General features: G+C 38.9%; 1 protein-coding gene across 2 annotated transcripts; it reads right to left on the bottom strand.

Annotated features, from left to right (window-relative positions):
• Positions 1 to 8,633: 8,633 nt before the first annotated feature.
• On the bottom strand, positions 8,634 to 25,675 carry MGST1 (microsomal glutathione S-transferase 1). 2 transcript variants are annotated; one of them, XM_010375737.2, is made up of 4 exons: positions 25,535 to 25,675; positions 18,647 to 18,804; positions 15,313 to 15,407; positions 8,634 to 9,250 (listed from the first exon to the last, which is right to left on the bottom strand). In XM_010375737.2, the coding sequence occupies exons 2-4, from the start codon at positions 18,770 to 18,772 to the stop codon at positions 9,004 to 9,006; spliced, it is 468 nt and encodes a 155-aa protein (XP_010374039.1). In that variant the 5' UTR covers positions 18,773 to 18,804; positions 25,535 to 25,675; the 3' UTR covers positions 8,634 to 9,003. The 2 variants fall into 2 exon arrangements, with proteins under 2 accessions (XP_010374039.1, XP_010374041.1); XM_010375739.2 differs by lacking the exon at positions 25,535 to 25,675 and adding an exon at positions 20,237 to 20,382.
• Positions 25,676 to 27,691: the final 2,016 nt, after the last annotated feature.

Here is a 27,691-nt window from a genome sequence, read left to right as displayed (position 1 = left end):
TCCCAATCTCTCTAGTAACCATCATTTTACTCCCTATCTCCATGAAGTTATTTTTTTAAGCTCCCACATATGAGTGAGAACATGAGACATTTGTCTTTCGGTGCTTGGACTATTTCACTTACATAATATCCTCCAGTTCTATCCATGTTGTTTCAAATGACAGGATTTTATTTTTTTATAGCCAAATAATATTTTGTTTTATGTAATATAATATTCCATTATGTAACACATAGTATATATGTGATAATACATAGTATGTAATATGTAATATATAATACATAATATATGTAACATACAATATAAAATGGAATATTATATTATACACACACATCCCATTTTCTTTATCCATCCACCTGTTGATGGGCACTTAGGCTGATCTTGGCTATTGGTAATAGTGCTGTAATACACATGAGAGTACAGATATCTCTTTGACATACTGATTTCCGTTCTTTTGAATATACACCCAGCAGTGAGATTGCTGGATCATATGGTAATTCTATTTTCAGTTCTTTGAGAAATCTTCATACTATTTTCCACAGTGGCTGTACTAATTTACATTCCCACCAACAGTGTAAGAGGGCTCCCCTCTTGCCACATTCTCACTAGAATCTGTTACTCTCTGTCTTGGGTAAAAGCCATTTTAAATGGAGTGAGACGATACTTCATTGTGTTTTTGATTTGTATTTTCCTGATGATTAATGATGTTGAGTGTTTCTTCATATACTAGTTGGCCGTTTGTAGGTATTCTTTTGAGAACGTCTATTCAGATCTTTTACCCGTTTTTAAGTGGATTACTTGGCTTTTGACTATTGAGTTATTTGAGCTTCTTATATGTTCTTGTTATTAATCTCCTATCATATGGATATTTGTAAATCTTTTCTCCCATTTTGTAGGTTGTCTCTTTACTTTGTTGATTGTTTCCTTTGCTGGGCAGAAGGTCTTTAACCTGATGTGATACCATTTGTCCATTTCTGCTTTGGTCGCCTGTGTTTTTGAGGCTTTAGTCAAGAAATCTTTGCCAGACCAAAATCCTGGAGTGTTTCTTCAATGTTTTCTTCTTATAATTTCATAGTCTCAGGTCTTAGATTTAAGCTTTTAATCCATTTTGATTTGATTTTTGTATATGGCAAGAGATAGAGGTCTAGTGTCCTTTTTCTGCATGTGGAGATCCAATTTTCCCAATAGCATTTATTGAAGAGACTGTTCTTTCCCTAATGCATGTTCTTGGTACCTTTGCTGAAAATGAGTTGACTGTAAATTCATGGATTTATTTCTGGGTTCTCTATTCTGTCCCATTGATCTATGTATCCATTTTTATGTCAGAGTAAATATTTTAGACTTTGCGAGCTAAGAGGCAAAATCAAGTATATATTACGTAGGCACTTATAAAACAGGAGAGAAAATAAATTTCCGTATTTTTTAACTGAAGAAATTCAAAAGATAACAATAATGATGATGTACCCTTTTTTTGTAACAAAGATCTACTAATGAGAAGAATGGAATTTTTATTCAGGGGATTAACCTTTTGCTTAATTGGAGTTCAAGGTTAGTGTTTCTAGTCATCAAATTGATTGCAAATGTTCATCAGTAAAAACCATTGACCACTGTTAGCTTGTGGATACAAAAAGTGGTGGCAGGTCAGATTTGGCCCACAGACCATAGCTGACTGACTTCTGGTATAGTATTAGTTCAGTCATTTCACCATCTTTCTTTCTTTACGAGCCCTAAGTTAAAGAATGTCCTTTGGAATGCAAACTTTTTCTCTGGTCTTTGTTGTATACCAAGGATCTACAATAGTGCTGGGCACATATGAGGCCCTCAATAAATATTTCTTTATGAGGAAATGAATAAACATTTTTCTTTTATTTTACGTGTAGACATTTGGACTAGGTGGAACCTAACTAATTTATAGAGTCAAGATTCTGGGAACCCAGAATGATGATTAGACCAAGAAACCCTGTTTCATTTACTTCCGAGCATTCTATTTGTCCCACCATCAACTACTAGTACAAGTTACTGGTCTATTCAAGTGATAGGATGTTCAATGTCTGAAGAAGAATTAATAGAAGAAAATTATTAAATGGAGGTAATTCAATGCATTTATTGAATTTTTCTGAAAAGTAGCAATCATTTCGTGTTGTTGACATCACATCAGTGATTCAGAGAAAATTAAAGATTATTATTCTGAGACACTAAACCCACAAAATGCTATTTAACTCAAATTGAGCTTGACCTCATTAACAGAGGCTATAAGCTTTCTGCTATAATTATTTCCACATCTTGATATTCATATTTTATCACTGGAGAAAGAGTAGACCAACACGTGCCTCCAGAGTAAATAGAATTTTTAGAGTCATGGAATATTTCAAAAATTGTTCTAATTCAATGTATTCATTTTAAATGTGAAGAAATGAAGAGAGCATAAGTAGGTGACTTGCCTGGGTTTCTCATGTGTGTCAGTGGCAAAAACTATTATTAGAATCAATTCTAGGATCCAATCTCTAACTACGTTGTCATGAAAGATGAGTTACAAAGAAAAAGTAAATTCCTTTCACTATCAAGTTATAAATTGGGTAGCTCAAACAAGAACTTAGCACAGCTTTATTTTCATGAAAATGCAACCCATAGAAGATAATATACAATTATTTCAGCAGACACTAACACAAAAATTTTACGTTTGGGCCAGCAATATTCTCTGGTCTACATTTAATATGCCAATAATCAGAAACTGATTAAATTTGATGAAACACTTGGTTGGGAGCAGGGTGCATATTATAATTTCAAGAGAACAGACTGGGCACAGTTTGGGAACCAACTTGGTTATAGAGGCAATAAGGCTGTCCAAATATTTGTTCCTTGTCCCATCTGTCTTCCTAAGGCAGCACATTGCAAATGAGAGGGAGAAGGCCAAGTTCACACACCCTGTATTGTGTTTTTACTTAGTTTGTAACTATTGCTCTCATACTGAGCATATCACAGATTACCACTAATCTGATGAGATTATGACACATTAGAATAAATGCTGTTTTAATTGCATAATGTCATAAAGTTTATAAAATGCTTTTATATGTGTCTGAATTGAAACTCATACTAGTATCACAAAGTGGACAAGTGCAATAGATTGACTGTATAAATGGCTGAAATCTTCATCCCTCTGTGCATCCATGCCCCTGTGCCATGTGACTTTGCAGTTCATCTCCTTGAGGGGGTTGGGTCCATTTCCCAGCACTATAATTCTGAGGCCAACCCTGTGACTTTCTCTGGCCAAGGGTATGTAGGTGGATGTAATGATTACAGACTCTTGAAAAGACACTTACACAGTTCCATTTCCTCTCTTGCTCCTATGCCATGACAGCACAGTCAGGCTAACCTACTATAGCAAAAAGCAGAAAACTTTCTGTAAAACACCAGAGAGTAAATATTTTTGGTTTTGTGAGTCATGTGGTCTCCACTGCAACAATTCAACTATGCCACTCTGCCATTGTGACACAAAAGCAGTTGCAGGAAATATAAAAATAAGTAAGTACTGCTGTGTTCCAATAAAACATTATTTATAAAAACAGCCCGTGGGCTGGATTTGGTCCACAGTCCATAATTTGCTGAGCACTGTAGTAGAGGATAAGACACATGGGATAGAATTGAGTTGCCCAAGTAACCCTAGTTGAGGTCTCTCTGAATCAGCCAAGTTTCAGCCAATTTCCAGATTCCTTAGAGAACCCAGACACACATCCAGCAGGACCACCTGGCTAACCTGTAACTTACAGCAGACACATGAGCAAACGCAGTCAAGATCAGCTCAACCCTGCAGAATCATTAGCAAAGCCACTGAGTCATAGGATGATTTCTCATGCAGAATTATTGTGGCTATTAATACAGTAGGTGAAGTATTAATTTTGCCACTTTAGAATTAAGGATGGGGCATAAAGCCTCAGTCATTATCTCAGGCAGCCAGAAAGCCTCAAGACTCAAGACTCAAATATAGATGTTTTTCAAATCCAGTATCTATTCACTGTACCACACTGCTTCAGTCCTTCACTATTCTCTTTAATTTGGGTGATTTTGCTTATATAAAGATATAGGTATAGAAACAAATGACTTAGGCTGAAAGACTAACAACTTTAGGCAGCCTCTAACTCTCCACTGATGTCCCTCTTAGTATTGAGTCATTAAAAATTATGTCTGGCTTAAAGTTTGGATTATTTGGATTATTTTCTTGAACTTACTAATACAGATCTCTTCGTGGTATATCAGAGTCCATATTGTCCTGGTTCATGTTTCCAAAACTTCAGTAAAAGGAAATAACTTAAATGGTCTACTCTTGCACACAGCTCCTATCTCTCCATTTTACGGCTCACTTTTTATGCAGGGCTGTCAGGGCTTTCTGAATTAAATGTGACTTAGGGCCTGCGCTTGCTGACTGAGGAGGCTCATAGGTCCTATAGCTCATCCACAATCTTGTACATGAGCTGTCAAGTATGAGAGATTGGTGCCAAATTCAACCCAACACGGCCCCTTCCCAGTAGTCTGCCTTCGACAACTCCTCCTTGTCAAATCCAACAGTTTACACAGAATATACAGTGAATAAAGTACCCTGAAAGGTATGAATGTAGAGGTGCTGCTTTGGCTGATGGCAGGAACACCTATCAGCTTCCCACAGGGCTGACATTTCAGGCTGGTGGGGGGAGATGATCATAGAATTTTTGTGCTGCTGTTTCTAAATGGATTGTAAAGACTCCCAAGGCAAATTGCCTCACTTCTCACCATCTGCCTCTATGAAGAATCAGTGTGATGTAACTATGCAACTCAGAAAACTTTCTTTTTGGTTTCTTTATTTATAAAGTAGAGCTCTCAGGTGAATGGTTGACAGAACCCATCAGGATTCCCTAGGACTGGGTTTTATTGCATTAAAATTTAACACTTTGGTTGTGAGAAACTCCATGCCCTTCTCCTCGCTGCCTAGCAAAACTTCTGGCCTTAGAATCATTGAATGTTAGATCGGGAAGGTAGTAGTCAGAAGTGCGTAGGGATTTTGAGAGGTCTCCCTAATAACTAGGGATCTGAGATTATACAATTACCTTTTGATCGTTAACCTCCTAGTTAAACTCAGCATAGACATGCCAAGTCACTTCCTGATTGGTAAGATCCAAGAAGTAGCCTCTTTGGGTTTTAATATAGTGAAAGGGAGAATGTATCAGTCAGAAAAGTAATTCGATAGCCCAAGAAACAGGGAAAAAAAAATACAAAGATAAGCGTTGACTATACCCATCCAAGCACCCACAGTAGTGAGGGTCCTGTGTCATCAGACTTGGCCTTGCCAGTCCCAATTGCAGAGTCATTCCAAGTGTAAAGATGAATTGAATGTGGGGTGCTGTGGCCAACAGACTGTGTGAGGTTTTTAGTTTCACTGAAGAGATATTATCTCCATCTTGAAGTGAATAATGGATGTGTCAGATTATCTTAGTTGTATGCCATTTAATATTTGATTCCTCTAACTCTGTTTGGTTTAAACCCAGACTCACAAACATGCTGTTTCGCCACACAAGCCAACATACGGCAATGTGCAGAACACTGGGACGTGGAGTGACTCTGGGATCTTTAGCAGTGATCCCATAGAGAGAACCAACAGAAGCCTCTCTTATGACTTAGTTTCCAGGGCAGCTTGACCACAGCAAGAGAAGCGACTACTCTCTGGGATTCGGACAACCAGGCCATGGGACAGTCTGTTTCCATGCATTTCCTGCCATTCTCATTTCCACTCCAGTCTCATTTATATTTAGGTTCTTCTGAATCTGCCTCTCTGGGCCTAAGAACTCCTGTGCCCTCAAAGAGTCAGTTTCTCAGTCTTCAAAATAGAAGGACTCGTCTACCTGACATTAATTCAACAAGGATCTCTCAGCCTTGTTTAAACCACAGAGGCTTTCGATGTACATAACAATCTCATGACCTACCCCCTCCATCAACATGCCCAAGACAGTGCATCTTACAGATGTTCCCACCTCTTAAGAAGATTCTACGTCGTGTAGTATTATATAAAAATATAAAGTTTTGTCCAATATAATACAGATTCAATATCTATATACATATATGTTTGCTCTTGTTACAGCAATTCCAGTAAAATCTACCCCTCTCCAATTTCATTTGAGAGTCGCTGAACCCTGCCCCCAAAACTCCCATCATTGCCCTAGATGATGACTCTATAAGAAATAAAGATAAATATCTTCCACTTTCAGTGGATCTTGAACTGCTTGTGATAGAGTTGGCTTAGGATAGGTGAGGACAGAACGAGGCTTGAATGTAGGGAGATGGTGGCGTTTCAAAAACTAATAATGTTATCCGATTACTAAGCATTCATAATGGTTAGTACTGGTGATGGGTGTGTGTATGTATGTGTACACAGATATGCATGCAGATACAAAGATAACCACAATCTTTGTTTTCAAATTATTAGCAGAAACATGAAAACAAACCCATCCTATTCCTCACAGGAATAGTGTTAAGGCAAGCTGTACGATTTCACCTGCGTCCCATCAGAAGTTAAAGTCACTTAGCGCACAGACTTCACTCTAGAACCAATTCTGTCTTACAGTCAGGTGGGGAATCCTCGATGCAGGAGAGACTAGACTAGTAAATAGCTTTCCCCTTCATCCATCCTCCTTCACAAAAGCAGTTTCACTAATAAATCCCCCTGTATCTAAAGCTTCTCTTGTGAGTAAAAGTATAGTTAGAAAGTATTCTAAATTGTTTTTACAACTTATACTTAAATTTAGAAACTAAACTGGGTAATTCCTAGACTTTTTCATTTTTCCTTAAGTGTGTTCTGCTCATATACATAGTTCCTATACCTCTGAGAACATAAAATTTAAATGTCCTTTTCCCCTAATAATTGTCTACTAATGAATATCAAATATTAATAGCTAAATGGGTAACTGCTACAATAACCACCATCCGTTCCGCTTCTGCTCAGAGAAGCATTACCAAGTGAGAAGAAAATTTGAGAAAACAATGGAAGACGTGATAATGGTTCAACAAAGATCTGATCCAAAACTAGGAGGAACTCAGTTATCTGAATCTTTATGATTGAGAGTTTACTGAAATAATTTACACATGGGAAACACTTAATGGCTTAAAATATACTTTTTTTCAAAAGCTTCACATACAGAAAAGCATATGACCTTCAAAAAATCTTGTAAAGTTTGAGAAACTGCAGATCAGACAGCGTAAGCCAGTTGCCCAAATCCAGACAGCAGGATGTGTGTGTGTGTGTGTGTGTGTGTGTGTGTGTGTGTGTGTGTATGTGCGTGTTCATGCAGGCAGAGCCAACTCGTGGGTTTCAGACTTTTCCCTCCTGAGCTCATGGTCTTTTCTATTAATTACACCACAAAGAGTTCCTAAGGCCAAGATCCACAGTATGCAAAGCTGCTTTTTAACATTAGGAAAAGAAGTAAAAAGAAACTTGTATGGAATTCTACATGGTCAATTGTCTAATAGGTTTTGTTTATGGCCTTCAGAGTTGCTCAAACTATGAAACCTAAAATACAACGCAGTGACTTTCCTCTTGAATGACACATCTAAATGAACAATTCACAAATGCCATTCAAAGTACTGTTTAAGAAATACATATTTAAAATTAAAATGCATCAAAAGATATGAAAATCAAAAACTAATATAAATTAGATGGATGGCATATATAAGAAAAATACTGATATTTTAAAAGCTCACCCTTTATTATAGAGACTTAAGTACACATTCCATGTAAGACCAAAAAAAATCTAAATTTGTGTGATTTATGTGCTACATTGTATGTAGAAACCAAACAATGTATCTGGGTGCTAAATCTATTAAGTGAAAATTTGTAGGGGGACAGGATATGCATATAGTCTCAAGTTATGACCCCACATATGATTATAAAAATAAAAGGATCCCTTTAAAATGGACAGATTTGGTTGACACTACCTTACTAAATTGATCAAATTTAATATCACCAATAACAGGGCAAACTGATATCCTATGCCTGTTGATGTTTTATAATGTGAAGGACACACCACCAAAAATGGTTAATCTGAATCTAAGAATGAGAAAATCCTAGATAAAGCAAATCCAGATTAAGGGTCATTCTGTAAAACAACTTGTCTGTACTCTTCAAAAAATGTCAAGGTTAGACAAAAGCAAAAGTAAGTGAGAGAACTCTCTGATTTAAATGAAAGCCAAACAGAAATGATAACAGAAGGCAATGTTTGGTCTTGGATTCCTGGATCAAAAATAAAGCAGTTATACAGAATATTACTGAGGAAATTGGAAAAATTGGAATAAAGACTATGTATATGAAATACTCTTATATTAATACTAAATGTCTTGGGTGTAATAATGGTACTGTGGTTATTTGGAGAATGCCTTGTTCATAAGAAAAACATGCTGAAGTATTAAAGAGTGACGTGTCATGATATCTGCCACTTACTCTCAGATGTTTCAGAGAAAAAGAAAATAGAGAGAGAAGGAAAGCAAATATGCAAAATGTTAACAACGGGTGTGTCTAAGCAAAGGGTATAGAGAGGTTCTTTGTACTATTTTTCAACTTTACCCTCGGTTTGAAACTTTTGAAAACAAAATACTGGGAAAAATAAAACCAGACAAAATCATTCTTTAAATTCTTTATTTCATGTCTGTTTCAGCAGTATTGAAATATAGGTTTCTCATACACACAATTATTTTATAGATTCAGAAGTGAAGTGCTGCATGAATGTTACAAATCATAACATGATCCAAATTTATAAGAAAGTACTTTAAAAATCAGACAAAAGACTTAAGAATTATTATGCTAAATTTCTAATCCAAATGTAAAAACAAGAATAGAGGATATTGGCAATGCTAATACTCAAAACGGGTTTACCCCAGTTCATAATTCCTCTGTTCCTCTCCTACCTAAAACCTAAGAAAGTATTCATTATAAATTGGAAGTAGAGAATTCTTAAAAAACCAACTGGATAATGAGTTGGATGATTCTCTTTACAGGTACAATTTATTTTTCAGCAACCTGTAAGCCATGGAAAGAGTAACTCCATATCCAATAAAAAAACTCAAAGCTCTATTTGGCTGGGGAAGGGGTGTCAAATATGAAATGGTGTGGTAGATCCGTGCTCCGACAAAGAGTCTGAAGTGCAGGATGGCTGTAGAGAGGTCGGGACCACTCAAGGAATACAGGAGGCCAATTCCAAGAAATGGAACAATATTTTCAAGGTCATTCAGGTGGGCTCTGTGGAAAAAGATAACTGTTAAAGACACTAATTACACAATAGTAGATATGTATCCTTTCTTCTCTCTCTTCTAAAAACTAAATCTGAGTACTAATGGATCCTTAAATTTCAAAGTAAGATTTATTTTTCTCTCTCAAATTATCTTGTTTCCTTACCCACTTGACTTTTATTCAGAATCTCTCATTATTTTTGTTTCTTTTTACTTTTAGTGTATCTTTAAATGTCACAGAAGGCATTTTGTAGTTCCTAGAATATCAAAACAACATCTATCTAATAGAACTTATTTCATTTTTGTAAATGCAAGATACTTTTTTTCCTATGAGGTTTATAACAATTAGCAATTCAAGATTCTTTTTATAAAAATTCTTTTTCCCAAAGGAAGAAAACCTTTTTGGTGTTGATTTTTCTTAAGGTTTCTCCTTAGATTCTGCTACTCTACCAATGATTATTGAGAGAATCCTTGCCAACCCAAACCACTAGGTTGCTAATAATTAATTTACCAATTTAATATCAAGAATCTCATGCTCTTATGTCTAAATAACAGAACACATAACTAGCCTTTCAAATATAGTAAAATTTTGGCTAACTTATCTTCCAAATGCCAAATAAATTTGTTAAGAATGATGGTGCAAAACTACAAAGGACACACAAAAAGTGGGACAGGTGAAAGAGAGAAAGAGAGAGAGAATTTCCTAAATGTTTTCTTTAAAACAGAACTGGAAGAAAACAAAAAGCATGTTTTAGCCACAGTTTTGCTCCAAGCCATGGCATCTTGGGTTTCTCTGGCTAAGACCGAATACAAAACACTTCTACTATTGACTTGACATTTTTATTATTATTGGTGTTGTTGCTGTTGTTTTTAGAAATGAGGTCTTGCTCTGTTGCTCAAGCTGAAGTGCGGTGGCACAGTCACAGCTCACTGCAGCCTCAAACTCCTGAGTGTCAGCCTCATGAGTAGCTGGGACTATAGGCCTCACCACCATGCCTGGCTTAATTTTTAAATTTTCTTTTTAGAGATGGGATCTTGCTATGTTGCCCAGTCTGGTCTTGAACACCTGGCCTCAAGCAGTCCTCTAGCCTCAGCCTCCCAAAACACTGGGTTTCCAGGTGCAAGCCACCATGCCCTGCAACATTTTTGAAAATACTTAATTTTAAAATGTCATGTCCCTTAAGTCTACAGAAGTAGAAATTGCTTTAGAATCTAGGATAGAAATGGAGAGTTTGATAGAGTTTGTCAGCTACTGATATGTATTTCAGAATGAAAACTATTTCTGCTTTATGTTACTCTCTTCTATAGCATAAACATATAATTATTACATATTGCCTGCTCAATGATCATCACTCTCCTCCTCTCCTTTCCTTTCTCCTGTTTTCCCTAGATTATCTCTAAGCTTGCCTCACAAAGATGATGACTACATAGAGACATGAAGAAGACAGCAGCAGCCCAGATAAGTAATGATTTGAAAAGGCTTCAATACAGAATAAAAGCAAAGAGAGGAAGGTGTGAGTGTTCCTGCACCCTGTCTTTCATGGAGCAATGCAAGTACTACTGAGAATGAGATGGGCAAGAAAAGACAGGAATACCATTTTCTATTAAAGAAGGACCCACTTTGTCAAGGACACCAAGATTATTTGTTTTTGTCCTCTGATTTCTCCTGCAGCATGACAGAGACATCTTCACCTCCAATCTTAGGCACGTTAGTGTTCTCCTTCACAACACGCCAAAAGGACAGAAATTTTAAGGTTGAGGAAGAAACTATAAAAAGGAGACTCTCTGGAAAACAATGTCCACTTCTACGCCTGTGTGAAGCAATTGACAAATGGAATGGAATGTTAAGGCAGAGAAGAAAGTCAAGGACAGTAAGAGGACCATGAAGGTAGAGGGAAGGAAGGTCAGGGGCAAGGGTTCCTTTACCTTTCTAGCTCCTGTTGTGTTTTTCTAGCCTCTTTCTCTTTATCTTATTCTCCCCTTTGAGCTCTCTTTCTCTTTCGTCAAAATGTTCTCAAAGATAACACTCCTCATTATGCTAGTAAGACCTGTGTTCCACAGTCCCTCATACTTATGCCAATTTATGCTGTATTTTGTACTTCTTTTGAGACTCTGTTCCAGGCATACGGTTCCTAGCTCTCTCTGTGAGCACGTGCTGCAGTGCACTATCACCCTTCGGTCCCAACCCTCCCCTCTGCTCCAATGACAGACTTCTTCCTGGAGCGGCAGCTTCCTTCATGTTAGCTTCATGTCCATTTATGGACAGCTGCCAAAATCTATCACCAGGTGAACATCAGTCTTCCTAAGAGACCACTTTCTACCTGGGTCTATTACCCTTCGCCCCCATGATTACATTTTCCCATTTTTCTTTTTCCTTTGGACAGACATTCCCTGGCACACATTTGCTCTGTGACGGACCTTCCCACCATCTCCATGCTCTTGAGGCCACAGCCGCGCCACCTAGTCTCAGATCAGAATTACTTGGATCCCAGCATCCGCCTGACCTGGACAGACATTGTTACATGCATCTGGGGATTGTCAGGCTGTGAACAACTACAAAAAGAGTTGCACAGCAGGCTTTTCCTGACACCCTCATCTCAGCCAAAGCTCTTCACCCTCAGCACACAGCCATGTGTTCACATTCTCACAAAGGAATTTTCCCAAATTGACAAGACTTCTTCTCTCCTCTTCCTCCTTTCAAATCCTAATACTCCTCAAGATCTTCCTTTATGAAATATTCCTTGGAACTAATGGAACATGGCTTCATATGATTCTCCCATTTCTTACTGGGGGTGGGGGAAGGGGAGGACATTATAAACCCCTGAGGGTCAGGAACTCAGTCTTAAAGCTGTTTGATAGCATCCCAGTAGAAGAAATGACAGTGAAACATACACAATCATCTCTCCTTATATGTGTGTTCATACACTGGGGCCACAGGGGACATCATCCAGTTCAACCCCTAGCCTACGTTCCAGTCTCCTGACGGAGTCCCCAGCAAGTGCCACTTAGACTCCATGGAACACTCTCAGTGAGGGGGTATTCTCTACCTTTAAAGGGAATATATTCTAAATGTCTCTCCTGTCCCTAAATACCAACCTCAAGCGTTTATTTTGTCTTTCAGATGACTCTGTATTTCACCAGCTGGTCTGTCTGCCTTTCAACTTTCTTTTTATCTTTTTGTGTTGAATGTATATGGTCTTGAATGCTTCCTAAACAACGTAAGAGAGTATTAAATAAATAAATATGTCAAGTGCTTTCTAACCATCACGGTTTCTGCCTGTCCAGAACTTTAAGTCACATATCTTGGTATTTCAACACATATTACTTTAAGTTTTTAATTAATTGTTCCATATGTGTATGTATTAAATTTCTCTATTGTTGCACACGGGAAAGCATACTTTTCACTGCATTTATAGCCCCATTCTGTCCCTGCCCAATATGCTAATCGTAACAGCTTTACAATTACTGAAGTAATGAGAGAGGTGGAAAAAAAAAAAGGTCTAGCTTAAAAATCGAAAAGGAAGATTCTGGAAACACTCTCTCTGAAAAATATCTCCAAAAGTGTGTTATTAGGCACTTTTTCGATGAAACAGGTACTATCTCAAAAAGCATTTTGCAACTGGAAACTCCACACTGTTGGAGACACTCTTCTCTTACTATGCTGAAAAGCCAGTGTCTCATCACGAGGGGGCGCTGTGCACACAGTCGCTGCACCTCCTCCAGGACGCGGAACCTTTTCAGAACTAGGGTCAATTGTTCTTCCTAATATTTATTTGCAACCTGACTAGCAGATCAATTTAGATAACGTCGTTCTCCTCTAAAAGTACAATCCCATGGGCAGGGAGTAAGGGTGGAAGGTCGGAAAGAATAGTAGGGAGGAATCTAAAATCCCCAAATAAAATAACTTTTGTTACGCTTTCACACAGGAGACTTACCTGGATTTTCATTTCAATCTTACTAGTGCTACTGAGGGTCTAATTGCTTCTGATCACTTTCTAGTTCTGGGCAATTTTATAAATACAGGGCCATGACTAGCATCATGCAGGCGGCTGCCTGCTCTAAAAGGGGAAGTGCATAAAGGACCAGACAATACTAAACGGTTTCATGTCTCCTCGCTGGTTTTGAAAACTTCAAGCTTCACTCACTTTTTTTATTTTTTTTCATCTAACACATAATTTTTCCTTTGATATTGTTCTGCTATTGTTTGAAATGGCCACAGTGATTCCTTGTCCTGAAACTATTTTATATCTGTATTCTTGACACAACCCATTTTCAAGACTCACTGATTTACTCAGCAGGGCTGCCGAATTAACAAGTATATAACTGAGACAGAAGGTGAAATTTTGTGCTAAGTATCTGCACAGACTTTTTCTTAGAAGAGAAACATTCTTGCTTGATGAATAGCTTGGGGGTAGAATTGTTTTGCATGAGCAAGAAGGTACTTTTAATTTTAGTGCTGAAAGGCTGAAGAGTCTGTGGGGCTAGAGGAGAGCCTCAAACATGGTGTAACACTGGGCGTTGCTTGAATGAAGGAGGTACAGCTACGGGGCATATTCCCGAAGACAGGATGCTGAAGGTCATTGTCAGACAGAGAAATAACATACAACTTGAAATGTTTGTGTTGCCACAGTGTAAATGCCTCTGCACTTCCACTTACTCAAGTCTATTTTTAGCCACATTTTTTTTTTCAGTTAATTTGTGTAAGGAACTGACTAAAGGGCTGGATTAACATCCAGCATAACCAACTGCAGAATATGGAAACATGCATAGAAGTGGGAATCCAGATCCAGAGTTAACCTGGAGATGATATGCCGTAGGGGAATCTGCAGAAAACTTGGGAGGGGCTTCAGATTTTCACAGAGAATCACAAAAGGGATAATGCAACCTAGGTGTCCATCAATATGAATTGGATAAAGACAATGTGGTAGCATACACCATGGAATACTACAAAGCTGTAAAAAAAAAAAAAAAAAATGAATGAAATTGGGTCAGGCACGGTGGCTCACACCTGTAATCCCAGCACTTTGGGAGGCCAAGGTGGGTGGATCACCTGAGGTCAGGAGTTCAAGATCAGCCTGGCCAGCATGGTGAAACCCAGCCTCTACTAAAACTACAAAAAATTAGCTGGGCATGGTGGCACATGCCTGTAGTCCCAGCTACTCAGGGAGGCTGAGGCAGGAGAATGGTTTAAACCCAGGAGAAGAAGATTGCAGTGAGCCGAGATCATGCCATTGTACTCCAGCCTAGGTGACAGAATGAGACTCCATCTCAAAAAAAAAAAAAAAAAAAAAAGATAATGAAATCATGTCCTTTGCAGCAACATGGATGCAGCTGTAGACAATTACCCTAAATAAATTAACACAGGAAAAGAAAAACAAATACCACAAGTTCTCACTTATAAGTGGGAGCTAAACATCAGGTACATAAACACAAAGATAGCAACAATAGATGTTGGGGACTATTAGAGGGGGCAGAGAAGGGGAGACAAAGGTTGAAAAACTAACAGGTACTATGTTCACTACCTGGGTGATAGGAACAATCATACCCCAATAGTATCTTGGCTTATTGCTTTTCATTGTTCATTGACTTCCCAGTACATTAAAACATAATATCTAAAAAGAGATGGCAGTGGGGAGAGGGACACAGAGAAAGAGGTTCCTACTCCTCCAGAGTGTCAACATTCTTATTTTGAATCTTACACAAAAATACCTAATTCTTCAACCTTTTACATGAGTTGACAGTCTCACCTATGGAGAAGATGATAAAACTGTAAGAATCTACTGTTCCCATTTTACCTCCTCCCTGCCATTACTTTTGATACATCCCTATATAAAGCAATGTCATTAACCCCAAGAAAGTGCAGATAAAAGTACAGTATTACAAAATTGGCAATACATACAATTGCAATGATACTTGGAGACTTTCAGATGTCCAGTTTTCTGTAATTGTCATGTGGAGTAGGTAAGAGGCCTCACTTTTTTTGTTCAGTCTCCAAGACCCTGAGGCATCTTCACTGAGCTCCTTGCCAAAATTGTTTCATAAAGTAAGTAATTTCAAGAGACACTGGTTTACCTGCGTACACGTTCTACTCTGTCATCTGTTCGAAGATACTTCTTGGCATTTTCTCCTTTGCCAAATGTTACACAGTCTTCTGGATTGGCAAAAACCTATTCCAAATACCAAGGGAAAAAAAAAACTTATTTCAAATATTGGCCGGGAGTAATAGCTCACACCTGTAATTCCAGCACTTTGTGAGGCTGAGGCAGGATTGCTTGAGCCCAAGAATTCAAGACCAGCCTGGGCAACATAGGGAGCCCCTGTATCTACAAAAATTTGTTTTAAATAGCTGGGCATGGTGGTGGGTCACATGCCTGCGGTCCTAGCTACTCACAAGGTTGTGGTGGGAGGATCACTTGAACCTGAGAGGTTGAGGCCGCAGTGAGCTGTGATTGCACCACTACAAGCTAGTCTGGGTGACAGAGCAAGACTCTGTCTCAAAAAAAAGAAAACAAACAAACCAGCAAATAACATGGGGATATTCTACCTAGTAAGTTATTTGCATTTTAGTGGAAGAAATACAGACATCCAGGTTGGCCCATTTGGAGCAATAAATCAAACACAAGAGGAGAAGAAGGCATCTATAGTTAAAACTGAATTTTTATTAACAATGCAAAGTTGTAAAAAGAGAAGCATAAAAAAGAACTCGAACAAAAACCAGTGAATAAAACAGTGAAAAGGAAGCAAATATGGGGAAAGGCATAATTCTAAGTCATCATTGACCATTACTATGGTTCACTGGTATCTTTTTCACAGTGATGTTGACATACCTTCCCTCAAGTGTACTAACATTTCCAAGTGATTGGCTCATCTGAAAGTAGTATGTTTACCTGCCAAAGGTTTTAGAGAACCGGCAAGAAGCATGAAAGAGTAAGGGATGGGAAAGGTGTCTTGTACTTTGTCAGAACATGTGTACCTCTTTTCTTTTTCTAAAGCAGATAAAACTTTGGGTTGAAGAATACTGTATAATAAAATTTGAGAAGCTGAATTGAATTCCTGGGAATAAGAAGTACACATTCATGTATTTCTTCCTGCAATTATTATGCTCTTTGAAATAGCTTCCCCATCCCTTGAAACTTGAAATCTGCATTTAAAAAATATTTAAGCATGAGCCATTATTTAATAATTTATGGCAGATAAAAACACAAACTGCAAAATTAATCTCATATGCTTTCTATTTTTTCTTAATAGGATGTGAACATTATATTAGAGATAAAGATGTTGAGAACTGATGCACAGGGCTGGGATACTGCTCATCAGTTTTCCTCAACATCTTTATCTGGAATAAGTATTCCAGATAAGTTTCTTAAGGTCAGGCCTGTCTGTCATGTTCATCATGGTGCTCCCCTAAATAACTGCCTGGAACACACTAGATGTACAACAAATATATGTTGAATAAAGAAATAAATGTATTACAATGGAAAGAGCATGAGATTGGATTTAATGCAATTTCAGTTTGAATCTCAGTTTCACTCTTTATTTGTATGTAACCTTGGGTAAGCTACTGCTAAGGATTGAATGTTTGTGGCCCCCTAGATTTGTATGTTAAAGCCTAATGTTCAACGCGATAGTATCTGGGATACGAGGCCTTTGGGAGGTAATTAGGTCAAGAGAGTGGAGTCCTCATGAATGGAATTAAGAAGTCTTTACAAGAAGAGGAAGGAGAGAGTTTGCTTCCTTCTCTCTCTCTCTCTCTCTCTCTCTCTGTCTCTGCTTTGCTGGTGTGAGGATACAATGAGAAGATGGCCATCTGCAAGTCACGAACTGGGCTCTCACTGAACACCAGATCTGCTGGCATCTTGATTTTGGACTCACCAGACTCCAGAACTGTGAGACAAATGTTTGTTGCTGAAGCCACCCAGTCTATGCCATTTCATAAGAGCAGCCCAAACGGACTCAGACAGCTACTTAACCTCTAAGTTCCCCTTCTATATAATGGAAAGACGAATCCTCGTTTCACCTGACAATGCTAACAATTGTATAAAATGACTCCATGACCAAGTACACATAAAAAGCATTGTGGCTCCTAGCACTCTACAAATGTGAATTTCCTTCGTCTTTTCTTATGAGACAGGGTACATTTCCTTGATGACATTCTGTTCCTAGGAGTCAGTGTGGACCTGGAAGCAGACAGCCACTTTGTTGCCTGATGCTGCAACACATCAGCGAGTGACAGACTTAACCATGTGGGTATGTGCCCTCCATTAAAATGCAAACATCCTTCCATTATACCGCAAAGTAGCAGGCCAGGCCCACGCCTGTAATCCTAGCACTTTGGGAGGCCGAGGTGGGCGGATCACCTGAGATCAGGAGTTTCAGACCCACCTGGTCAACATGGCGAAACCTCATCTCTACTAAAAATACAAAAATTAACTGGCCTGGTGGTGCGTGCCTATAATCTCAGCTACTCGGGAGGCTGAGGCATGAGAATTACTTGAACCTGGGAGGCAGAGGTTGCAGTGAGCAGAGATCCTGCCACTGCACTCCAGCCTGGGCAACAGAGTGAGACTCTGTCTCAAAAAAAAAAAAAAGATAGTAACAAGGAAACACCTTAGGGAAGACTGTGACCTCTGAATAAAATCAAGGCTCTAGAGGACAAAACTCAGGACAGGTCCTAAGGGAGAAGACGGTCTCCAGGAAGAAGTTGCTGAATGGGCACAGGGACTACACCAGTGAAAATATTTTAACTTTGCAAAGGGAGCCTTGCTCTACGTGCTTCAAGCAGGCATAAACCCTGCTTGAATACAGAATATACGCTTCAGAATCTGTCTACCACCTTCCCCACATCTGCACTTTAAAAAAAAAAAAAGTCATTCTTATAATGCTGGGTAGAAATAGTATCCACTTAAAAAGTCAGAAGTACACAAAATTCAAAAGGTTCATATCATAGGAGGCTCACTTTGAAAGTAAGAACTTTAATTCTCAGTCTTTTTCTTCTTTTTCTTCCTTCTTTTTCATTTTTCTTTTTTTTTACCAAAATCATACCCTTGGCCTGTGCTAGCGCTGAACATACCAGTTAACTGTCTGGAAAATGATTGTTTCCTAAACCCGCATTGGCAAAATTAATTCCAAAACGTGAAAACTTTGATATTCCAGAATATCTCATCTGCTTAGCATAATGACAAAAGGTAAAAGTCATTATGAAAAAACCATTTACTAGTTTCTAGGAGAAAGCGACTGTTCTATAAATACGTCAGATCCATCTGTGCCAAACGATTGCATACTTCACTTACAGCATAAAACAGTGTGATATTGGGCTTTACCAAAAATACAAAAAGGAAATTAAGAAAACTGCTCTCCAGAATTCCAACTCCTAAAAGTAAGAAAATATTACCTCCAAATTTCTTACCTTTCTTGTCATTCTATAGAATCCAGTTGTAGCACTCATAAGCATCATTTTTGAAAGAATAATTGTTGCATAGGAGGCAAAAGCCATGAATACTTCATCGTCCATTATCTGGGTGAGGTCAACCATTTTTTCAATTTTGGTCTGGACTCTTAAAAAGACTTAAATAAAATGGGAAAAAGCAGACATAAATACCCAAAGTAACTGGAAGATCATTTGATGTTCTTATATTGCAGCACTAACTATACTGTTCTTAAAAATATCTTGGACTATTTGCAGAAAAAATGATCATTTAGTTTCTAAAATATCAAAGTAAATAGGGGCTGAATGCAGTGGCTTATACCTGTAATCCCAGCACTTTGGGAGGCCGAGGCAGGTGGATCACTTGAGGTCGGGAGTTTGAGACCAGCCTGGCCAACATGGTGAAACTCCATCTCTACTAAAAATACAAAAATTAGCCAGACTCAGTGGCATGTACCTGTAATCCCAGCTACTTGGGAGACTGAGGCAGGAGAATTGCTTAAATTCAGGAGGCGGAGGTTGCACTGAACCAAAATAGGGCCACTGCACTCCAGCCTGGGCGACAGAGAGAGACTCTGTCTCAAAAAAAAAAAAGTAAACAATGTTATATTTTATCCAGTTCTATATTATTAAGTTCGAAGACATCAAACAAGTACTACTTGAAAAAAAGGGTGCAGTATAAGCAAAAATAAATAGCAAAAATGCCCTAAACATAGACTAACATCACATACTTGCATTGAGATTAACTGTAAGTAGGTTGAAAACAAAAGACCAGAGGTCATAGACTGATCTCTTTGGAAACGTCAAACTATGTATCTAGTAGCAGCACTGAACTTAGGAAAGCCTCAGTTCTTATATATCCTGCTTTGGAGATCCAACTTACAACTTGTTGTCATTTTAGTAGTATTCAAAACTGTAGACTTCAGGACTTGAATTCCAGTCCCACCATTTAGCTATTAACCTTGCTTGAGGGATTCAGTCTCTGAGACTAAATTTCTTCATTCTCAAAAAATCAAAATAGTAGGCCTGGGGCTGTGGCTCATGCCTGTAATCCCAACACTTTGGGAGGCTGAGGTCGGTGGATCATGAGGTCAGGAGATCAAGACCATCCTAACACGGTGAAACCCCATCTCCACTAATAATACAAAAAATTAGCCGGGCGTGGTGGTGGGCGCCTGTAGACCCAGCTACTCGGAAGGCTGAGGCAGGAGAATGGCATGAACCCAGGAGGTGGAGCTTGCAGTGAGCCGAGATCACGCCACTGCACTCCAGCCTGGGAGACAGAGCAAGACTCCGTCTCAAAAATAAATAAATAAATAAATAAATAAATAAATAAATAAATAATCAATCAATCGAAATGGTAATAGTTTCTAACTTAATGGGTTGTTGTTTAATGTAATTGAGATAAAATATGGACTGGCCCAAGAAAAACCCTCAATAAAGTTTATGATATCCTCATCATGATCATCATCATGATCACCGTCATCATCAATTCCAAGACAAGTGAAGAAGGAGACGAAGATAATGGAAACATCAAAAAAACAGGCTTGCAAATGCAAGGTAAGGAATTACCATTTATGGTACTTTCATCAGTGTAAAAGGGAAGGAGAATTAGCTTTTCGTGATCCTCGAGTCATTTTGCATTCCAAAGTTACATTCAATTAAAAGCTGTTGAGTAGAGGAATGTAGCTATCTGTGTCTGGAGTTGGAGATATAATTGGGAATGTGCTGAAGAGGAAAGCCAAGACACATTGGTGATACTGAAGTCCAAACAGGTAGGAATTTAGGGTAAACTTTAAAATGTAAATTTCCAGTCCTCTGACCTTATTCTTTGTAACCTCCCCTTGTTTGTTCTTTCATCAGCCCTGCTATCTACTTCTCTCTTTTCCATAGAAACACACATCTTTTCTCAGACCCAAGCTTAGATGCTATGTATCCTGCTTAGCATATAGTACTATCTCTTCTAGATGATGTCCATTCCTGCCTTTAAAGTTCAACCCTTGCATGTGTCCTTATTAGCCCGACATCTATCAGATGCACTCTTTCTATCCATCTTACCAGTAATCTATATACATTTATACGTATCATTATTGGTCATATAGCCATCTTTGTATTGCTGGTGAATGTGATTAAAAACCATATACATATATTTAGCTTTATTAGAGTTTGCTATGTGTTCAACTATACTATGCACGTTATGTACACTTTCATCACCCTTGTTAATCTATTACAATTGTCGTAACTGTACCCATTTCAAAAGAAGAAAAAGGAAATTCGAGTTGTTAGGCTGCCAAGCTGGGACACAAACACCCCATACACTTACTACACTATACTCTCTCTTTCAAGAGACTTGATTAATTCTGCTCTCGACTCTTTAATTCTGCTGAATTCTAATTCAATTGACATTAAGTGAATGCCTACTCTGTGCCTGGCGCAAGTGGGCAGCCCTTAGATCTGTCATCTTCTTTCTTTTTCCAGTTATGTGGTCAGGTAGGTATTATCATTCCCATTTTGCAGATACAGAAATCAAAGCTACCTAAGTAACCCCTATTTTTGTTTTCTTTTCTTTTCTTGAGATGGAGTCTCACTCTGTCGCCCAGGCTGGAGTGCAGTGGTGCAATCTTGGCTGACTGCAACCTCTGCCTTCTGGGTTCAAGCCATTCTCCTGCCTCAGCCTCCCAAGTAGCTGGGATTACAGGAGCCCACCACCACACCTGGCTAACTTTTGTATTTTCAGTAGAGACGGGTTTCACTATATTTGTCAGGCTGGTCTTGAACTCCTGACCTCAGGTGATCTGCCCGCCTCAGCCTCCCAAAGTGCTGGGATGACAGGCATGAGCCATCATGCCCGGCCCCCCTATTTTTGTTTTCTTAGACTAAAAATGTACAGCTTGGATTTAGGCAAACAGAAACTACATGTGCAAGGTTTTTGAAAAATCCCCTAGATAGCAAATTAATCAACCTCCACAAGTCTCTAGTCTTGAAAGCACAGTATGTTAGACGAGCTCTCAGTGCAAGATAATATTTTCAGTAACATTTAATGTGTCTGCTTTTGTTCTAGTACTGAAGGGGTGAAAGTCATGAATAAACTGCACTGTCCTTCAGAGTGTAGGTAAAGTAATTAGCTTAATAAAGGATCCCTAAGTCCCAGGCCTCTGTACAGAGATCTGAAGAAATACAGCAAGCATGTGAAGTTTTTTTAAATTAAGGTAAGTTTATCAAATAGAAACTTGCTACTTAACAATAATTTTAAAACTAAAACATTCTCTGTAGGCCTCTACAAATGTTCCCAGAATGAAATTTATTTATTGATGCAACAAAAGTCCAGAGAACTTTTTTTTCCCCCCTCAGTGAAATTGGTATTGAAAGAGTAGAGAAAAAAATGGCAGCCTCCCAGGACTGTTGGTAGGAAAGTACATAAAGAAGTCAGTGGCTGGGAAAAACTGCAATGGGAGGCCTTTTCTTTAAAAATGGACAACACACAGAGCACTTTACACAGAGTTTCTCAATCATGAAGAATGTGGCTTAACTCCTAAAGTCTGTGGTTTTGGGAGACAGGCCAGCACCAAGCTTCTGACACACCCCTGTTGAGTCAATGAACCATCTCTCCAGGGTAACATCTTCTACTTCACAGGTACCCGAGAGCCAGGTAATGAGCAGTAAAGGTAAGAACGTTAAGCAATAGTAGTTGTTTATGGCATGAATTAAGGTAATGCTGGTGTAGACTTTTTTTTCCCCCAAAGCTGATTTATCAATAAATTGCCATGAGTTTGCTGCACAAAACTGGAGCCATTATCATGGTTGGTTCTGCAGTCAAAACAAAATTACTGAAAGCCTTTTACCAGGACAGGTTGTCAGAAGAGAGAAGAGTGGTGCAGTATAATAATAACAGGATGAAATGTCAAGTGGTTTGAGGATTCAAGGAATGAAGGAGAAATAATCTAAGAAAAGTAAGCAGGGAAAAACACTAATTTGGTTATGAATTATAGAAAATATTTACAATGATGAACCATGTTTGCACAGTGGTTTGTTTGCTCATTGTATTCTCCATTCATTGGCCAGCATGGTAATAAATATCTCGACCTCTCTTACCAGAGATCAGAGCTCTGTCCCCTAATGTGGAGGTGACTTCCTCATAAGAGGACATGGGGTAGAGTGTCAAGTATTCAAAACTCTGGAACTAGATTGGTATTCGGGTGGATCTCGACCCTGCCACTTAATAACTGTGACTTAACTTCTCTGGGACCTCTTCACCTTACCTGTAAAAGGAGGTGAATAAGAACTCCTATTTCACCGGATTCTTGTGAGTCTTAACTGAGTAAAGTTTAAAAAGTGGGGGCTGGGCATGGTGGCTCACGCCTGTAATCCCAGCACTTTGGGAGGCCAAGGCGGGCAGATCACGAGGTCAGGAGATCGAGATCATCCTGGCTAACACGGTGAGACCCCGTCTCTACTAAAAATACAAAAAATTAGCCGGGCTTGGTGGCAGGCGCCTGTAGTCCCAGCTACTTGGGAGGCTGAGGCAGGAGAATGGCATGAACCTGGGAGGCGGAGCTTACAGTGAGCCAAGATCGTGCCACTGCACTCCAGCCTGGGCAACAGAGCAAGACTCTGTCTCAAAAAACAAATAAAAATAGTAATAATAATAATAATATTAGTAAATTAAATAGAGATACAGATGCATGGGGAATATATATATATATATAATGTATAGTTTATGGGACATATCTGGCATTTGGAATGTTTAAACCTTTTTTGGTTTTTTTTTTTTTGAGACTCTGCCTCAAGAAAAAAAAAAAGCGTTGGGACTCGTTAAATGCTGCGTGTTTGGTAAATAAAAATGCTCGAATTTGGCGCTGTTCTAGGCACTGAGGATTTTAGATTTTCAGAAAGCTTTTGCATATTTTATCTCGCTTGACCTGAAAAACCCCAAGGTAGAGCAAATAACATCTTTTTCTACCTTTAGTATATAAGGAAATCGAGGCCCAGAAAGGTAGTGAGTAATATGACCCAAATTCACAGTGGAGAGACCAAGACTGCTACTTAAGTTTTCTCAAGTGTTTAACTCTGGGCTACCCACCATCAAGGCTAAGAATTCTCAACAGCTCTGGTCTTCTGGAGGCCTTTCCTTGTCAAATCTCATTCCTGTTTTGTACCCCTCCCCCAAAACCCTGGTACTATCTGAGAAGAATCTTCACTTCTCTGTTGAGGACCTCCCTTTCCCTTTATAGGCTTTTGGCCAAAAGGAGCAAAGTTCTCTTCTTAGGATGAGGTGGTCAGCCTTTCTACATCAATATTGTGAAACACATGAATAATCTGGGCACGCATCCCCAGGGCCATGACTCTGCAATTTTGTACCTTCTGAAACTAACAAACACTACACATGAGACAAAGAAAACAGATAATTCGGTGGCCATGTTGCTGGTTACTTTAATCTGCAACTCTAAATTAATTCTAGAATTTCCTGAAGGCATTGTGGTGGCTGCAGACTCAGCCCACTATGCAGTCTCATGCAAAGTGGGGTTCAGAGCCCAGGGGCTGGGGGTGAAATGCTGGTGCCTCTCGGGGGAGTGGTGAGGTATAAGGCCTTTCTCAGGAAACTGTGCTGACCTCCTTTTCCAATCTCAGGGATTAATACACACCACTCTAAAACAAACCCATAGAAAAATTTTACTTGTCTGCCACAGGGAGTAATATTCAAATTTGGCCTGATTTGCCTTTTTTTTTTTTTTTTTTTTTTTTTTTTTTTTTTTTTTTTTTTTTAATTACCAAAGAGAATCAGCACACACAGCCCTCTTATTTTGGAAACAGAAGAAGACAAGAAAGTCCAGTACTATCCTAAGGCCAAGGAGAGCATATGCAAAAGGTAGGTGTAGGATGGGATTCACAGCAGGCTGAGACCCCAAGAAAACTGGGCTTTAATGATTGTTCGCTGAGAGACCGGGGTGTCATACAGCAAGGCTTGCTGGGCACCCACTCAGCACTCACTGGGAAAGAAATCAGGGAGAGGAAATAGGGGAATATAAACGTGGAGCTCAGACTGCCACATTTCAAGAGAAGCAGAGAGACTAGAAGACTTACATGCACTCCTCTCTCCTCTGTCCCAGGCCAGCTAGAGCAATATATGAGACCTTAATTCCCGAAAAAAAGAGCTCCCTTCTCCTTTTCTCCTTCCACATGGCTTCCTCCTCCAGACTGGGGAAGTGGGGCACAGGTGAGAACCCTCCCAACGGGTTCACCCTTAGCTCTCCTGTCACTGGCTATAATATCACACAAAAATATTATCATCTAACCCACATCCTCCTGTTTCGATAGCTAACATTATTATCAGTAGTAGTATTTAGTATTACTTTAAAACTTGCTGATGTTTCTCCTATCAAAGTGAGCTCAGGAGAGTAAATCCTGCCTTACAATAGGCATAAAGGTCATTATGCCCATGAAAACTGGGACACCGCAGGCTTTTGCACTCTTGGGGAGAACAGCAGTCGCTTAAACTACAGGCATTTTCTCCATTACTAAAACTTGCACGTGCCTTTTCCTCCTTCCCCAGAGTTCAAGGGACCCTTTCAAAGAGGATGCTACTTTGGCTTGAAAAGGAAAAGTTTGGAAATCATCACTCAAGCATGAAAAGACTTATTCTCTCCTTCCAGTCTTGGAGTTTGAGAAATGAGAAAACTTACACGGGGACACAAACACAATTCCCTTTCAAAAGCGATCGATCGATTGAAAAGCTAACGTTTAGCGGCTAAGTGGAGCCAAGGACTTTCGGGCTGGCAGAGATCCCCCCAAGTCTTCCATCTGCCACCCACCCTGGCCCTCCCTGCCCGCCACCCTCTGCATGCCGTCCCCTTCTCCCCTCCCAGTACGCACGGTGAGGCCGAGGAGGAGGAAGCAGGAAGCCTGTCCCGCCGCCGGGTCGCGCGCACTGCAGGGACTGTCGCCGCGCGGGCCGGACGCAGGCGCCGCCCCTCTCCAGTTAATCTCCTATTAATTAGTCCTCCCGCGTTTAAAGCCCGACCCCAACCTCGCCAAACCACTCCTCTAAATCACCTGATTTCCCCGCCCAGAGTAACCAGAGTCTGCTGATTCCCTTTGAGCCCTTCTATTTGGCGCCCTTAGAAGCTCTGGTTCCTGAAATGCAAATTCCCCTAATCAGTGGGAAGGGGGACATTAGCCATTGTCCAGGAACTCTGAATCCTTGAACATTTCAGGATTGGGAGAGGGGAAGGAAGGGGAAGGCGGTAAACTTTTAGTTATCTGAAAACGATGAAAAAGATCACGCGGAGTTTTGAAAGTTTTTTTCAAAAAAGTTAAAATCTCCACGATAAAACTAATTGGCAGGCATTGAGAAAATTACCTTCCCTTAGATTTCACTTCCCCTGCACTGGTGGCAAGGCCCCCTTAAAAGGCTGACAATGACAGAATGTAACCTTCAGTAAAGATCACTTGCTGTGTTCCAAATTCATGACACCAGACAACTTGCTTTGTCACGATGTCCCCTCCCGTTCAGGGTCCAGAATGAAATTGGAGGCAGTTGTACTGGATCAGTTCATTACACAATCAGCTTAGTGTGTTTTTTTACAGGGAGGTTTAGAGGAATGTTTTGGGAAGCCATAGATATTTAGTCTACTATCAATATGTAGATTAGGGATACTTCCAAGCTTCCTAGTCCCCATAGTCCGCACAATATTTATGGATCTATCTTCCATGAGTTTATATGAGAAATGTTTCAGGATTTCTGTTTTCAATCTATTTTATTTCTCTTCTAGTGCTATTTCTCAGACACTCACCACCTGTTGCAATGTCTACTTCCTTTTCTTGCTCTTAATTTACTCCTTTAGGCTTTAAGGGATATCTCTAGGACTAACTTTCTAGGATTTGATGGACAAGTTCATGTTCTGTTAAAGAAAGAAATAACTACCAGTTTGCTCTAGGAACAGAAATTAATCTAAGGCAGGTCTGAGAATGATTTCTACATAAGCATAACAGTGGGAGTTTTGGAAAATCTAGCATCAGAAGGCATCTGTTCTTCATTTTTATGTCTGTATCTTTTCAAAACTCTACTTACTCACCTATCTTTGTAAAGTATACTAGAATCTGTCTGTAACACTAACTGGAATAGGTTAGAATTTGAGATGAAATAAATCTATTCTGAATTCTCTCCAAAGGAGTTTGGTAATATAAGTATTTAAGACGCTCTTCATTTATTATAAGGTGATACAGGCCAAATCTTATTAATAACATTGCAGAAAAAGGAAGAGGAGAGCTATTATTTAGATAATTTGGTCTACAGAATGCTAGTTGAATGGTTCTAACATTTTTTTAAAAAAGAAAGTAGCACTTGACTCATCTAATGCTCTAAATATATAATGTGTCCAAACTATTAATTAATCAATGAATACTGTGTTCCTACGATCACTAAATCAAATATGTGTGTGTGTATCAAGCAATATTATATATATATTATATATATATTATATATATATATTATATATTATATATATTATATATTATATATTATATATATTATATATATATTATATATAATATATATAATATATATACATATATATATTATATATATATTATATATATATATGACACTGTACTGGGTAGAATATCAGCACTTGATTTAATTGAATAAACATTTATTAAATGAATGCAATGTACTTTATTTGAGGCTAAAATCTAAAACTAAGATAAATAACATCGAAGAGTTGTCCTCCAGGATTTTACAATCTAGTAAAACTAAGGCCAAAAAGGTAAAAAGTTGCCATTAAGCTTGTGGAAGAAAAGTTTCCATTTAGAAATAAGAATGACAATTGGGGTGTGAACTAGGGCGATAACAGCTAGAAGTTGTAAAAGAATTGACACTTTTTATTCATCTTTGTTATAGGCTCTTAGATGACTGAGGAAGAGAAGGAGTTGTTACTCAGCTTAGTTTAGTCTGGGTAAAAGAATGGATTCAGCTTTCCAACCCTTCCTCTCACCATCATTTAAATTCTAGAATACCATCTTTTAGAGAAA

Source organism: Rhinopithecus roxellana, chromosome 10 (assembly GCF_007565055.1).
Source record: "Rhinopithecus roxellana isolate Shanxi Qingling chromosome 10, ASM756505v1, whole genome shotgun sequence".
NCBI lineage: Eukaryota > Metazoa > Chordata > Mammalia > Primates > Cercopithecidae > Rhinopithecus > Rhinopithecus roxellana.
The sequence above is the reverse complement of the archived record's forward strand: the minus strand, read 5'-3'. Positions and strand labels throughout refer to the sequence as shown.